Source organism: Oncorhynchus tshawytscha, linkage group LG09 (genome assembly GCF_018296145.1).
Source record: "Oncorhynchus tshawytscha isolate Ot180627B linkage group LG09, Otsh_v2.0, whole genome shotgun sequence".
Lineage (NCBI taxonomy): Eukaryota > Metazoa > Chordata > Actinopteri > Salmoniformes > Salmonidae > Oncorhynchus > Oncorhynchus tshawytscha.
The window spans coordinates 25,601,000-25,613,004 of NC_056437.1; the positions used below are offsets into that span (position 1 = coordinate 25,601,000).

General features: G+C 43.6%; 1 protein-coding gene across 5 annotated transcripts in view; it reads left to right on the forward strand.

Moving 5' to 3' along the window:
- Nucleotides 1-12,005, forward strand: part of LOC112257629 (kinase suppressor of Ras 1) — a 45,072-nt gene that overhangs the window by 14,835 nt on the left and 18,232 nt on the right. For all 5 annotated transcript variants that reach the window (XM_024431346.2, XM_024431348.2, XM_024431349.2 and 2 more), the window contains exon 2: nucleotides 5,440-5,580. In XM_024431346.2, coding sequence (XP_024287114.1) covers nucleotides 5,440-5,580 — 141 coding nt within the window. The remainder of the gene's footprint in view (nucleotides 1-5,439; nucleotides 5,581-12,005) is intronic.

The window sequence follows — 12,005 nt, forward strand, 5'->3', positions numbered from 1 at the left end:
TCTCTCTCTCTTCCTCTATGCTCTCTCTCTCTTCCTCTATGCTCTCTCTCTCCCTCTATGCTCTCTCTCTCCCTCTATGCTCTCTCTCTCCCACTATGCTCCATCTCTCTTCCTCTATGCTCTCTCTCTCTTCCTCTATGCTCTCTCTATGCTCGCTCTCTCCCACTATGCTCCATCTCTCTCTTCCTCTATGCTCTCTCTCTTCCTCTATGCTCTCTCTCTCCCTCTATGCTCTCTCTCTCCCTCTATGCTCTCTCTCTCCCTCTATGCTCTCTCTCTTCCTCTATGCTCTCTCTCTTCCTCTATGCTCTCTCTCTCCCTCTATGCTCTCTCTCTCCCTCTATGCTCGCTCTCTCCCACTATGCTCCATCTCTCTTCCTCTATGCTCTCTCTCTCTTCCTCTATGCTCTCTCTATGCTCGCTCTCTCCCACTATGCTCCATCTCTCTCTTCCTCTATGCTCTCTCTCTCTCTTCCTCTATGCTCTCTCTCTCTTCCTCTATGCTCTCTCTCTTCCTCTATGCTCTCTCTCTCCCTCTATGCTCTCTCTCTCCCTCTATGCTCTCTCTCTCCCTCTATGCTCTCTCTCTCCCTCTATGCTCTCTCTCTTCCTCTATGCTCTCTCTCTCCCTCTATGCTCTCTCTCTCCCTCTATGCTCGCTCTCTCCCACTATGCTCCATCTCTCTTCCTCTATGCTCTCTCTCTTCTTCCTCTATGCTCTCTCTATGCTCGCTCTCTCCCACTATGCTCCATCTCTCTCTTCCTCTATGCTCTCTCTCTCTCTTCCTCTATGCTCTCTCTCTCCCTCTATGCTCTCTCTCTCCCTCTATGCTCTCTCTCTCCCTCTATGCTCTCTCTCTCCCACTTTGCTCCATCTCTCTCTTCCTCTATGCTCTCTCTCTCTCTTCCTCTATGCTCTCTCTCTCTTCCTCTATGCTCTCTCTCTCCCTCTATGCTCTCTCTCTCCCTCTATGCTCGCTCTCTCCCACTATGCTCCATCTCTCTCTCCCTCTATGCTCTCTCTCTCCCGCTATGCTCTCTCTCTCTTCCTCTATGCACTCTCTCTCTCCCTCTGCTCTCTCTCTTCCTCTATGCTCTCTCTCTCTCTCTGTCTCTCTGTCTCTCTCTGTCTCTCTGTCTCTCTGTCTCTCTCTCTCTCTGTCTCTCTCTCAATTCAATTCAATTCAATTCAATTCAAGGGCTTTATTGGCATGGGAAACATGTGTTAACATTGCCAAAGCAAGTGAGGTAGACAACATACAAAGTGAATATATAAAGTGAAAAACAACAAAAATTAACATTAAACATTACACATACAGAAATTTCAAAACAGTAAAGACATTACAAATGTCATATTATATATATATACAGTGTTCTAAAAATGTACAAATGGCTAAAGGACACAAGATAAAATAAATAAGCATAAATATGGGTTGTATTTACAATGGTGTTTGTTCTTCACTGGTTGCCCTTTTCTCGTGGCAACAGGTCACAAATCTTGCTGCTGTGATGGCACACTGTGGAATTTCACCCAGTAGATATGGGAGTTTTTCAAAATTGGATTTGTTTTCAAATTCTTTGTGGATCTGTGTAATCTGAGGGAAATATGTCTCTCTAATATGGTCATACATTGGGCAGGAGGTTAGGAAGTGCAGCTCAGTTTCCACCTCATTTTGTGGGCAGTGAGCACATAGCCTGTCTTCTCTTGAGAGCCATGTCTGCCTACGGCGGCCTTTCTCAATAGCAAGGCTATGCTCACTGAGTCTGTACATAGTCAAGGCTTTCCTTAATTTTGGGTCAGTCACAGTGGTCAGGTATTCTGCCGCTGTGTACTCTCTGTGTAGGGCCAAATAGCATTCTAGTTTGCTCTGTTTTTTTGTTAATTCTTTCCAATGTGTTAAGTAGTTATCTTTTTGTTTTCTCATGATTTGGTTGGGTCTAATTGTGCTGCTGTCCTGGGGCTCTGTAGTGTGTGTTTGTGTTTGTGAACAGAGCCCCAGGACCAGCTTGCTTAGGGACTCTTCTCCAGGTTCATCTCTCTGTAGGTGATGGCTTTGTTATGGAAGGTTTGTGAATCGCTTCCTTTTAGGTGGTTGTAGAATTTAACAGCTCTTTTCTGGATTTTGATAATTAGTGGGTATCGGCCTAATTCTGCTCTGCATGCATTATTTGGTGTTCTACGTTGTACACGGAGGATATTTTTGCAGAATTCTGCGTGCAGAGTCTCAATTTGGTGTTTGTCCCATTTTGTGAAGTCTTGGTTGGTGAGCGGACCCCAGACCTCACAACCATAAAGGGCAATGGGCTCTATGACTGATTCAAGTATTTTTAGCCAGATCCTAATTGGTATGTTGAAATTTATGTTTCTTTTGATGGCATAGAATGCCCTTCTTGCCTTGTCTCTCAGATCGTTCACAGCTTTGTGGAAGTTACCTGTGGTGCTGATGTTTAGGCCAAGGTATGTATAGTTTTTTGTGTGCTCTAGGGCAACAGTGTCTAGATGGAATTTGTATTTGTGGTCCTGGTGACTGGACCTTTTTGGAACACCATTATTTTGGTCTTACTGAGATTTACTGTCAGGGCCCAGGTCTGACAGAATCTGTGCATAAGATCTAGGTGCTGCTGTAGGCCCTCCTTGGTTGGTGACAGAAGCACCAGATCATCAGCAAACAGCAGACATTTGACTTCGGATTCTAGCAGGGGGAGGCCGGGTGCTGCAGACTTTTCTAGTGCCCTCGCCAATTCGTTGATATATATGTTGAAGAGGGTGGGGCTTAAGCTGCATCCCTGTCTAACCCCACGACCCTGTGTGAAGAAATGTGTGTGTTTTTTGCCAATTTTAACCTCTCTCTCTCTCTGCCTCTGTCTCTATGTCTCTCTGTCTCTCTCTCTCTCTCTCTCTCTCTCTCTCTCTCCTACTGTCTCCTCTCGCCTGCAGTGGAGAGGCTTTTGTTAACCGCTGCCGCCGAGCCAAGCTGCCTCTTACATCCCAAGGCCACATTTTCTCTTGCCGAATAGTGTGTCTGAGCATGTTTCTGAGCGGTGTGTACTACAAGAGTGTGTGTGTGAGTGAATGAGCTAAAAAAAAGGCATGTTTTGCTCATTGTTGCTCCGGCTCTTGAGATGTGACTGGTGGGTAGAGTGGAGTGATACCTGGTGGTGCCATGCGGCGTGGTGCTGCTTGCAGCCTGCTGTAATGGACACTCAGATGGAAAGGGAGATAAGTAGACTGTATACGCTCAGTTGAGAAGGCCAGTGCAAACTAATACCATAGTGCTGTGAGATTTACTCATAGGACCACTGTATCTGGTAGTGGCCTGGGAAGGCTGGGGCAGGGGGTGGAGCCTGCTGTGTCTTTATAATGTTGCTATATTAATGTCGTGGTAATGCTCTAGTTTAGAATTCTCTGCACAAGTTGTAAATCGCACACCACTGTATGTTCAGACTGTTGTCATTAACTTAACAGGTCCCTCATCTCTTTTCTTTTTCCACTGTCATGTCCCATACAAAGACTTGTTATCCCAGTGTTCATTTGCACAATCACCACCAGGGCAGCAGTGTCAGGTGTGTGTTTGGATGGTACACAGCAGTGATGTATATCAGTACATCTGATATCAGGTGAGGGGGCATGTCACCTGGTGGGGGGGGACTTGGCATATCAGTGACTAAGGCTTCAGTCATTAAAGTGCTGATTAGCAGACACAGGTGGCGGAGGGCTGGGGGGGTGGCGGCAAGGTTGGTGTGTGTGTGTGTGTGTGTGTGTGTGTGTGTGTGTGTGTGTGTGTGTGAAAAGGGTGACTGGCTTTATGGTCAGCAGCTGCATGGTAACAGGGCGTGCTGTGCGTCAGCGAGCCGCTCCCCTGGGCACTGGTGAAAGGGCCATCTCAGCGGGTGAGCACTCCTCCCTGATGTCAGCAGCACAGGCCTCATCCTTTCTCCTCTCCCCTCAGACTGCACTGCTCCCTGTGTCATCACCAGCCACCACAACACAGTGCTGCCACAACCTGTTCTCAGAGAGGGAGGGAACGAGAGGAGGAAAGACAAAGAGAAGGGGACAAGAGACGTAGAAAGACCGAGAGATAAGCAAGTTGGAGGGGGTTGTGAGGGGCAGATCCTCACCCCTAACTGCCGGTCTCTCAGTGTCCAGTCTGCCGCTCTGCAGCTTCCTCTCTGCAGAGCTGGAAAATGAATCGTGGTAGCCAGCGCTCTGTTTGTTTGTAGAGGATCATGGTGGAGTGCTTTCACACATTCTGCAATGTAAGCGTCCTCCCTGTTTTTGTTTATTATGTGAACAGCCTATTATGTATTTCAATATAAAACATGGACCCCGCGGTCCTGACAGACAGATGAAAGAACAATGTGATACCTGCGTTAGCACCTAGAAAAACCAAAGCCCATGGGGCGCGGGGGGGTGAATTTCTTTATGTGAGGGTTGAGAGGCTGTCTGCTAGCCTCACTGTGAACTTTGTGTCTCCCAGGACTGTGATGTCACTGTTCTCCTGCTTTCAGCCGCTGCAATGTTCAAATGACACTTGGTTGCCATGCCAGCGGTGCAGACACCCTCATGAGAAGGCCAGCTCGCTGTTCCCTTCCATATAATAACAGCTATTTATATCTATTTGACAGCCCTGCTTTTCTGACTGCCTGTGTGGGAACATGGATGGTGGAGAAACGCCACGTTGTGGAATGAATAAATGTGTCTGCGTGATTGGAGTCATTTGTATCAGATTGGCCTCTCCTCATGTCCTGGGAGAAAGCTCCAGAAGGATGGTGTGTGTCTGTGTGTGTCTGGTGCTGGTTCATCTCCCCAGTGTTCTACCACATTCCACACATAAAAGAGAACGACACGCTCCCTCGTTGTCTCTGGGGCAGCCATGTTTGTTTTAGAAGATTCATTTTTTTGTTCTTGTCCAATATTTGACAAGGGGCTTTGCATCTGCTAAATCTCCAGCATAGAGCCCATGCTATAAACATGACTTGACATTGTCAGTGGCCGTCTTATTCTGGCTTTCATTAACCAGTTAATATGTACACTGTCTGGTAGGTCTTCTGTTTAGTTAATCAGTTATTCAATGATTTGAATATACAAGGAATAGTTATGGAAGTATGACGCACAAAGAATAATCCGGCATCATTTAATCAGAGCAAAAGGAATGATTAACATTTCAATTAATGTATCCCTGGTATTTAATGTTTACTATGTACTAATTCTGCAAAGAATGAATGTGTATTCACATTTTGCATACCATCATTTCTGTGGTTATGTCCAAATGGGCTCATGGCTTTTTTCAATTCACCTATATTTCCCTGTCACACTAAACTACACACTCGACAACACAGTGAAGAGTTGCAGGTATCCTGCAGGACAGAACGGGTGCTCTAAATCATCACACTAACCCTCCTTTCTCTGTTGGTGCTCGTTTCTGTTGCCCCCTGCAGGTGAAGCTGATGAAGTACATTTGTAAGCAGCTGCAGTGTAAGCAGAAAGTGCCGGAGACGGAGAGGCCTCAGGCCTTGGACAGCTACCCACGGCTGGGGGACTGGCTGCGCACCGTCAACCTGAGACCTGAGCTCATAGAGGTAGGTTCTAGAAGTGTGTGTGTGTGTGTGTGTGTGTGTGTGTGTGTGTGTGTGTGTGTGTGTGTGCCACTGTCTGTCTGTCTGCATGTTGGTGCAAATGTAAGTATGTGTACAGGGCTTATTTTGTAATGACAGACTCTGATAAACCCATTCCTTTCTTTTCATAGAGCACTAATGTTTAGGTCTGATCAATTCTAGCAGTATTTTGCAATAAAATGTGCTGGTTGAATGCTGTATGGGGAATTACAGTGGGGCAAAAAAGTATTTAGTCAGCCACCAATTGTGCAAGTTCTCCCACTTAAAAAGATGAGAGAGGCCTGTAATTTTCATCATAGGTACACTTCAACTATGACAGACAAAATGAGAAAAAAAAAAATCCATAAAATCACATGTAGGATTTTTAATGAATTTATTTGCAAATTATGGTGGAAAATAAGTATTTGGTCAAGAACAAAAGTTTATCTCAATACTTTGTTATATACCCTTTGTTGGCAATGACAGAGGTCAAACGTTTTCGGTAAGTCTTCACAACGTTTTCACACACTGTTGCTGGTATTTTGGCCCATTCCTCCATGCAGATCTCCCCTAGAGCAGTGATCATTTGGGGCTGTTGCTGGGCAACACGGACTTTCAAAGATTTTCTATGGGGTTGAGATCTGGAGACTGGCTAGGCCACTCCAGTACCTTGAAATGCTTCTTACGAAGCCACTCCTTCGTTGCCCAGGCGGTGTGTTTGTGATCATTGTCATGCTGAAAGACCCAGCCACGTTTCATCTTCAATGCTGATGGAAGGAGGTTTTCACTCAAAATCTCACGATACGTGGCCCCATTCATTCTTTCATTTACACGGATCAGTCGTCCTGGTCCCTTTGCAGAAAAACAGCCCCAAAGCATGATGTTTCCACCCCCATGCTTCACAGTAGGTATGGTGTTCTTTGGATGCAACTCAGCATTCTTTGTCCTCCAAACACGACAAGTTGAGTTTTTACCAAAAGTTCTATTTTGGTTTCATCTGACCAGATGACATTCTCCCAATCTTCTTCTGGATCATCCAAATGCTCTCTAGCAAACTTCAGACGGGCCTGGACATGTACTGGCTTCGGCAGGGGGACACGTCTGGCACTGCAGGATTTGAGTCCCTGGCGGCGTAGTGTGTTACTGATGGTAGGCTTTGTTACTTTGGTCCCAGCACTCTGCAGATCATTCACTAGGTCCCCCCGTGTGGTTCTGGGATTTTTGCTCACCGTTCTTGTGATCATTTTGACCCCACGGTGTGAGATCTTGCGTGGAGCCCCAGATCGAGGGAGATTATCAGTGGTCTTGTATGTCTTCCATTTCCTAATAATTGCTCCCACAGTTGATTTCCTCAAACCAAGCTGCTTACCTATTGCAGATTCAGTCTTCCCAACCTGGTGCAGGTCTTTTTGTTTCTGGTGTCCTTTGACAGCTCTTTGGTCTTGGCCATAGTGGAGTTTGGAGTGTGACTGTTTGAGGTTGTGGACAGGTGTCTTTTATACTGATAACAAGTTCAAACAGGTGCCATTAATACAGGTAACGAGTGGAGGACAGAGGAGCCTCTTAAAGAAGAAGTTACAGGCCTGTGAGAGGCAGAAATATTGCTTGTTTGTAGGTGACCAAATACTTATTTTCCACCATAATTTGCAAATAAATTCATTAAAAATCCTACAATTTGATTTTCTGGATTTTTTTTCTCATTTTGTCTGTCATAGATGAAGTGTACCTATGATGAAAATTACAGGCCTCTCTCATCTTTTTAAGTGGGAGAACTTGCACAATTGGTGGCTGACTAAATACTTTTTTGCCCCACAGTACATGCCTAAATGTGACTCTTCATGTGAAAGGATTGTTTGTAAGGATAGCAAATGTAGAATATAGCCATCCAAGTCTCATGGGTTTGCAGCCTCATGGATCTTAAATCATGCAATTTAGTGTCCTAAGAAATTATACTGTTGTAACCAAGAGCAATTTCAAATGGCAGATTATGCATTTTTTTGTCTCAGTTTTGAAGCCACAAACCAAGAATGTTTAACACATTTCAGAGAACAGGCTGCTACTGTGTGTGACCTAGACACACCATTTTACAGTCCAATACAACAGTCTAAAATCCACTGCAGGAGCCCATACCCCTGTTGGCTGCTGCTCTGTGTCTGCATGTCCTCAGCTCTCATTAGGTCCCTCAGGCATGTGTTGTCCCAGCCAGCCAGGCTGGATACGAGCTACTAGCTAGGCTAGGCTGTAGCCTAGCAATGGCCAGGACTGGAGGGGACAGGTCAGGGGAGAGTGGTGCTCTGTTGTCTACTTACTAGTGTTGTTTTGGCTGAGAGGCTCCCGTCACATTCCACACACTCTGGATGGACCCCAGATACGGCACCACCCCTAATCCATCGCACTACCCCCAGCTCTCATCATTGCTCTATTTTTACTCATTGGCCAGTGAGTGATCTGTCTGTGCCCTGTGAATCAATTTAGGAAATATAGACCTGTAAATGTAAACACACAGCATATGAAGTTTTGTATTCCAAACTTCACTTTTTGGAAGCTGTTCAATAGACAACTTTCCATGTCAAATTTGCTCTCATTCTGTGCTGTATGGTCCTGCCTGACAGAAATGCATACAGTCACATGTTTTTGATGTTGTAGCTATTGTAACCTGCTCGAAGGAAAACAATTTGGCTTAGACATCAACATTACTTTTTGGGGGGTCCAAGGTTCCTTAAAGGATTTTGTATCTTTAGCCGTTAGTTTTGCAATTTAGTCAAAGGGGCAATCACAGATTATCAGGATATTTTGCCTCAAATCCAATATGGTGTCCAAAATCAAATTTGGCTGCCATAATAACATTTGATGGAGGTTAAATCACCTGTCAATAAGAATTTTGCAACTGAGGCATTTTTTCAGAATTGTGTACAACACTCATGCCTATAAAGACTGTTGGTGTGAATCATTTTTATTCTGAATCCAATAAGGCCAACATGATTACACTCAAACACATTCATCTGTATATAAGTAGCCCTTGTTAATTTTGATTGTGTTATTCTGTCATTAAAATGGTTCATAAGGCTTTTGATATATCTAGGACTATGAGTGGCACTGCCATACCTCTGTTGTGTTTGAATAGCCGACGCCAACTAATTTTTCAATGTGTGTTTTCATGTTTTAATCTTCACACACTTACAGCATGTCAACAATGGGAAATTCCACAAAATATAATAACAAGCCTTTCACGACCAGTGGTGGAAGAAGTAGTCAATTGTTATACTTGAGTAAAGATGCCTTGATAGAAAATGACTCAGGTAAAAGTGAAAGTCACCCAGTAAAATATTACTTCAAATCAAAGTTAATTTCTCATGTGCACCGGATACAACACCTTACAGTGAAATGCTTACTTACAGGCTCTAACCAATGGTGCGGAAAGAAGAAAAAATGTGTGTGTGTGTGTGTAGGTACGTAAAGAAATAAAACAACAGTAAAAAGACATTTGAAAATCTTTTTACTGTTTTATTTCTTTACTTAAATATTACTTGAGGAAAAGTATTTGGTTTTAAATATACTTAAAAAGTAAAAGCATAAATCATTGCAAATTCCTTATATTAAGCAAACCAGACAGACAGCACAATTTTTTGTGTTTTTTTAATTTCTTTACGGGTAGCCAGGGGCACACTCCAACACTCCGATATCATTTACAAACAAAGCATTTGTGTTTAGTGAGTCCGCCAGGTCAGAGACAGTAGGGAGGACCAGGTTTGTTCTCTTGATAAGTGCATGAATTGGACCATTTTAACATCCTGCTAAGCATTCAAAATGTAACTAGTACTTTTGGGTGTCAGGGAAAATATATGAAGTGAAAAGTACATTATTTTCTTTAGGAATATAGTAAAGCAAAAGTTGTCAAATATATATAGTAAAGTAGATATACTGAAAAAAACTAATTAAGTAGTGCTTCAAAGTATTTTTACTGAAGTACTTTACACTACTGTTCACGACACAAGGACACAATAGCGTAACCAAGTTACAGGAAGGCAACCGTAATACATTTGGCCGTGGTTGGTTGGCATTGATTACGGACTGGGGCAGGCCCAGCAGGAGATGTGGAGAGTGACAGAACCTGTGAGGGTGACCTCGGGTTACTGAGATGTTAGTTAGAATGTAGCTAGGTCATAGGCTATGAATAAGAAGTGTTGGCTGTGAGGGATGAAGCACAGCTCCACACATATACAGTTGAAGTCAGAAGTTTACATACACTTAGGTTGGAGTCAATAAAACTTGTTTTTCAACCACTCCACAAATGTCTTGTTAACAAACTATAGTTTTGGCAAGTCGGTTAGGACATCTACTTTGTGCATGACACAAGTAATTTTTCCAACAATTGTTTACAGACAGATTGTTTCACTTATAATTCACTGTATCACAATTCCAGTGGGTCAGAAGTTTACATACACTAAGTTGACTGTGCCTTTAAACAGCTTGGAAAATTCCAGAAAATGATGTCATGGCTTTAGAAGTTTCTGATAGGCTAATTGACAAAATTTGAGTCAATTGGAGCTGTACCTGTGGATGTATTTCAAACTCAGTGCCTCTTTGCTTGACATCATGGGAAAATCAAAAGAAATCAGTCAAGACCTCAGAAAAATAATTGTAGACCTCCACAAGTCTGGTTCATCCTTAGGAGCAATTTCCAAATGCCTGAATGTACCACATTCATCTGTACAAACAATAGTACGCAAGTATAAACACCATGGGACCACGCAGCCGTCATACTGCTCAGGAAGGAGATGTGTTCCTAGAGATGAATGTACCTTGGTGCAAAAAGTGCAAATCAATCCCAGAACAACAGCAAAGGACCTTGTGAAGATGCTGGAGGAAACAGGTACAAAAGTATTATTCCACAGTAAAACGAGTCCTATATCAACGTAACCTTAAAGGTTGCTCAGCAAGGAAGAAGCCACTGCTCCAAAACCACCATAAAAAAGCCAGACTACAGTTTGCAACTGCACATGGAGACAAGATTTTACTTTTTGGGGAAAATATTGTAGTTTTTGAAGAAATATCCTCTGGTCTGATGAAACAAAAATAGAACTGTGTGGCCATAATGACCATCGTTATGTTTGGAGGAAAAAGGGGGAGTCTTGCAAGCCGAAGAACACGATCCCAACCGTGAAGCAAGGCGTGGCAGCATCATGATGTGGGGGTGCTTTGATGCAGGAGGGACTGGTGCACTTCACAAAATAGATGGCTCATGAGGATGGAAAATTATGTGGATATATTGAAACAACATCTCAAGACATCAGTCAGGAAGTTAAAGCTTGGTCGCAAATGGGTGTTCCAAATGGACAATGACCCCAAGCATACTTCCAAAGTTGTGGCAAAATGGCTTAAGAACAACAAAGTCAAGGTATTGGAATGGCCATCACAAAGCCCTGACCTCAATCCCATAGAAAATGTCTGGGCAAAATTGAAAAAGCGTGTGCAAGCAAGGAGGCCTACAAACCTGACTCAGTTACACCAGCTCTGTCAGGAGGAATGGGCCAAAATTCACCCAACTTATTGTGGGAAGCTTGTGGAAGGCTACCCAAAATGTTTGACCCAAGTTAAACAATTTAAAGGCAATGCTACAAAATACTAGTTGAGTGTATGTAAACTTCTGACCCACTGGGAATGTAATGAAAGAAATAAAAGCTGAAATAAATCATTCTCTCTACTATTATTCTGACATTTCACCTTCTTAAAATAAAGTGGTGATCCTAACTGACTTAAAACAGGGAATTATTACTTGGATTAAATGTAAAAAATAGTGAAAAACTGAGTTTTAATGTATTTGGCTAAGGTGTGTGTACATTTCCGACTTCAACTGTACATCTGAAGATGATCCCTGGGCTTTGATGGGCAGTTAAAGCGTTGCAGAGGAGGTGGAGCTGATCAAGCATGGTGCACAAAGACCACTACTGTATCTCACAGTCAATCCCCGGCCAACATAAATGATCACATACAGCAAGTTTTACCATCCTAAGGTGCCTCTTGTTTGCCATAAATGTCCTTATAGGGATGTTGTGATTGCTGCAGTTTCCCAGACCAATGCATGAGTCACCTCAGCATGAGAGCTCATTCTTCACATAAGTCCAGTTCAGGTGTCACATGGGCTGGCCAGCCATGGTTGGTAGCCAAATGGGTACATATGAGGACAATGCACACCATCAATTTCCAGACGGCATATTAACTGTCGAATGGCCTCCTGACGTGACAGTCCAGTTCCGTGGTGTAATTGCCTGAGGGGAGGACTGATGGTGGAGTGGGCCTATCAAGGACAGTTCTGGAAGATTCAGGGTGGCATTGACATTGGAGAGGTGCAATTCCTATGACATGTGAAGACCCTATAAGTTGATAGCATTTCTTGTCAATGAGTGTCA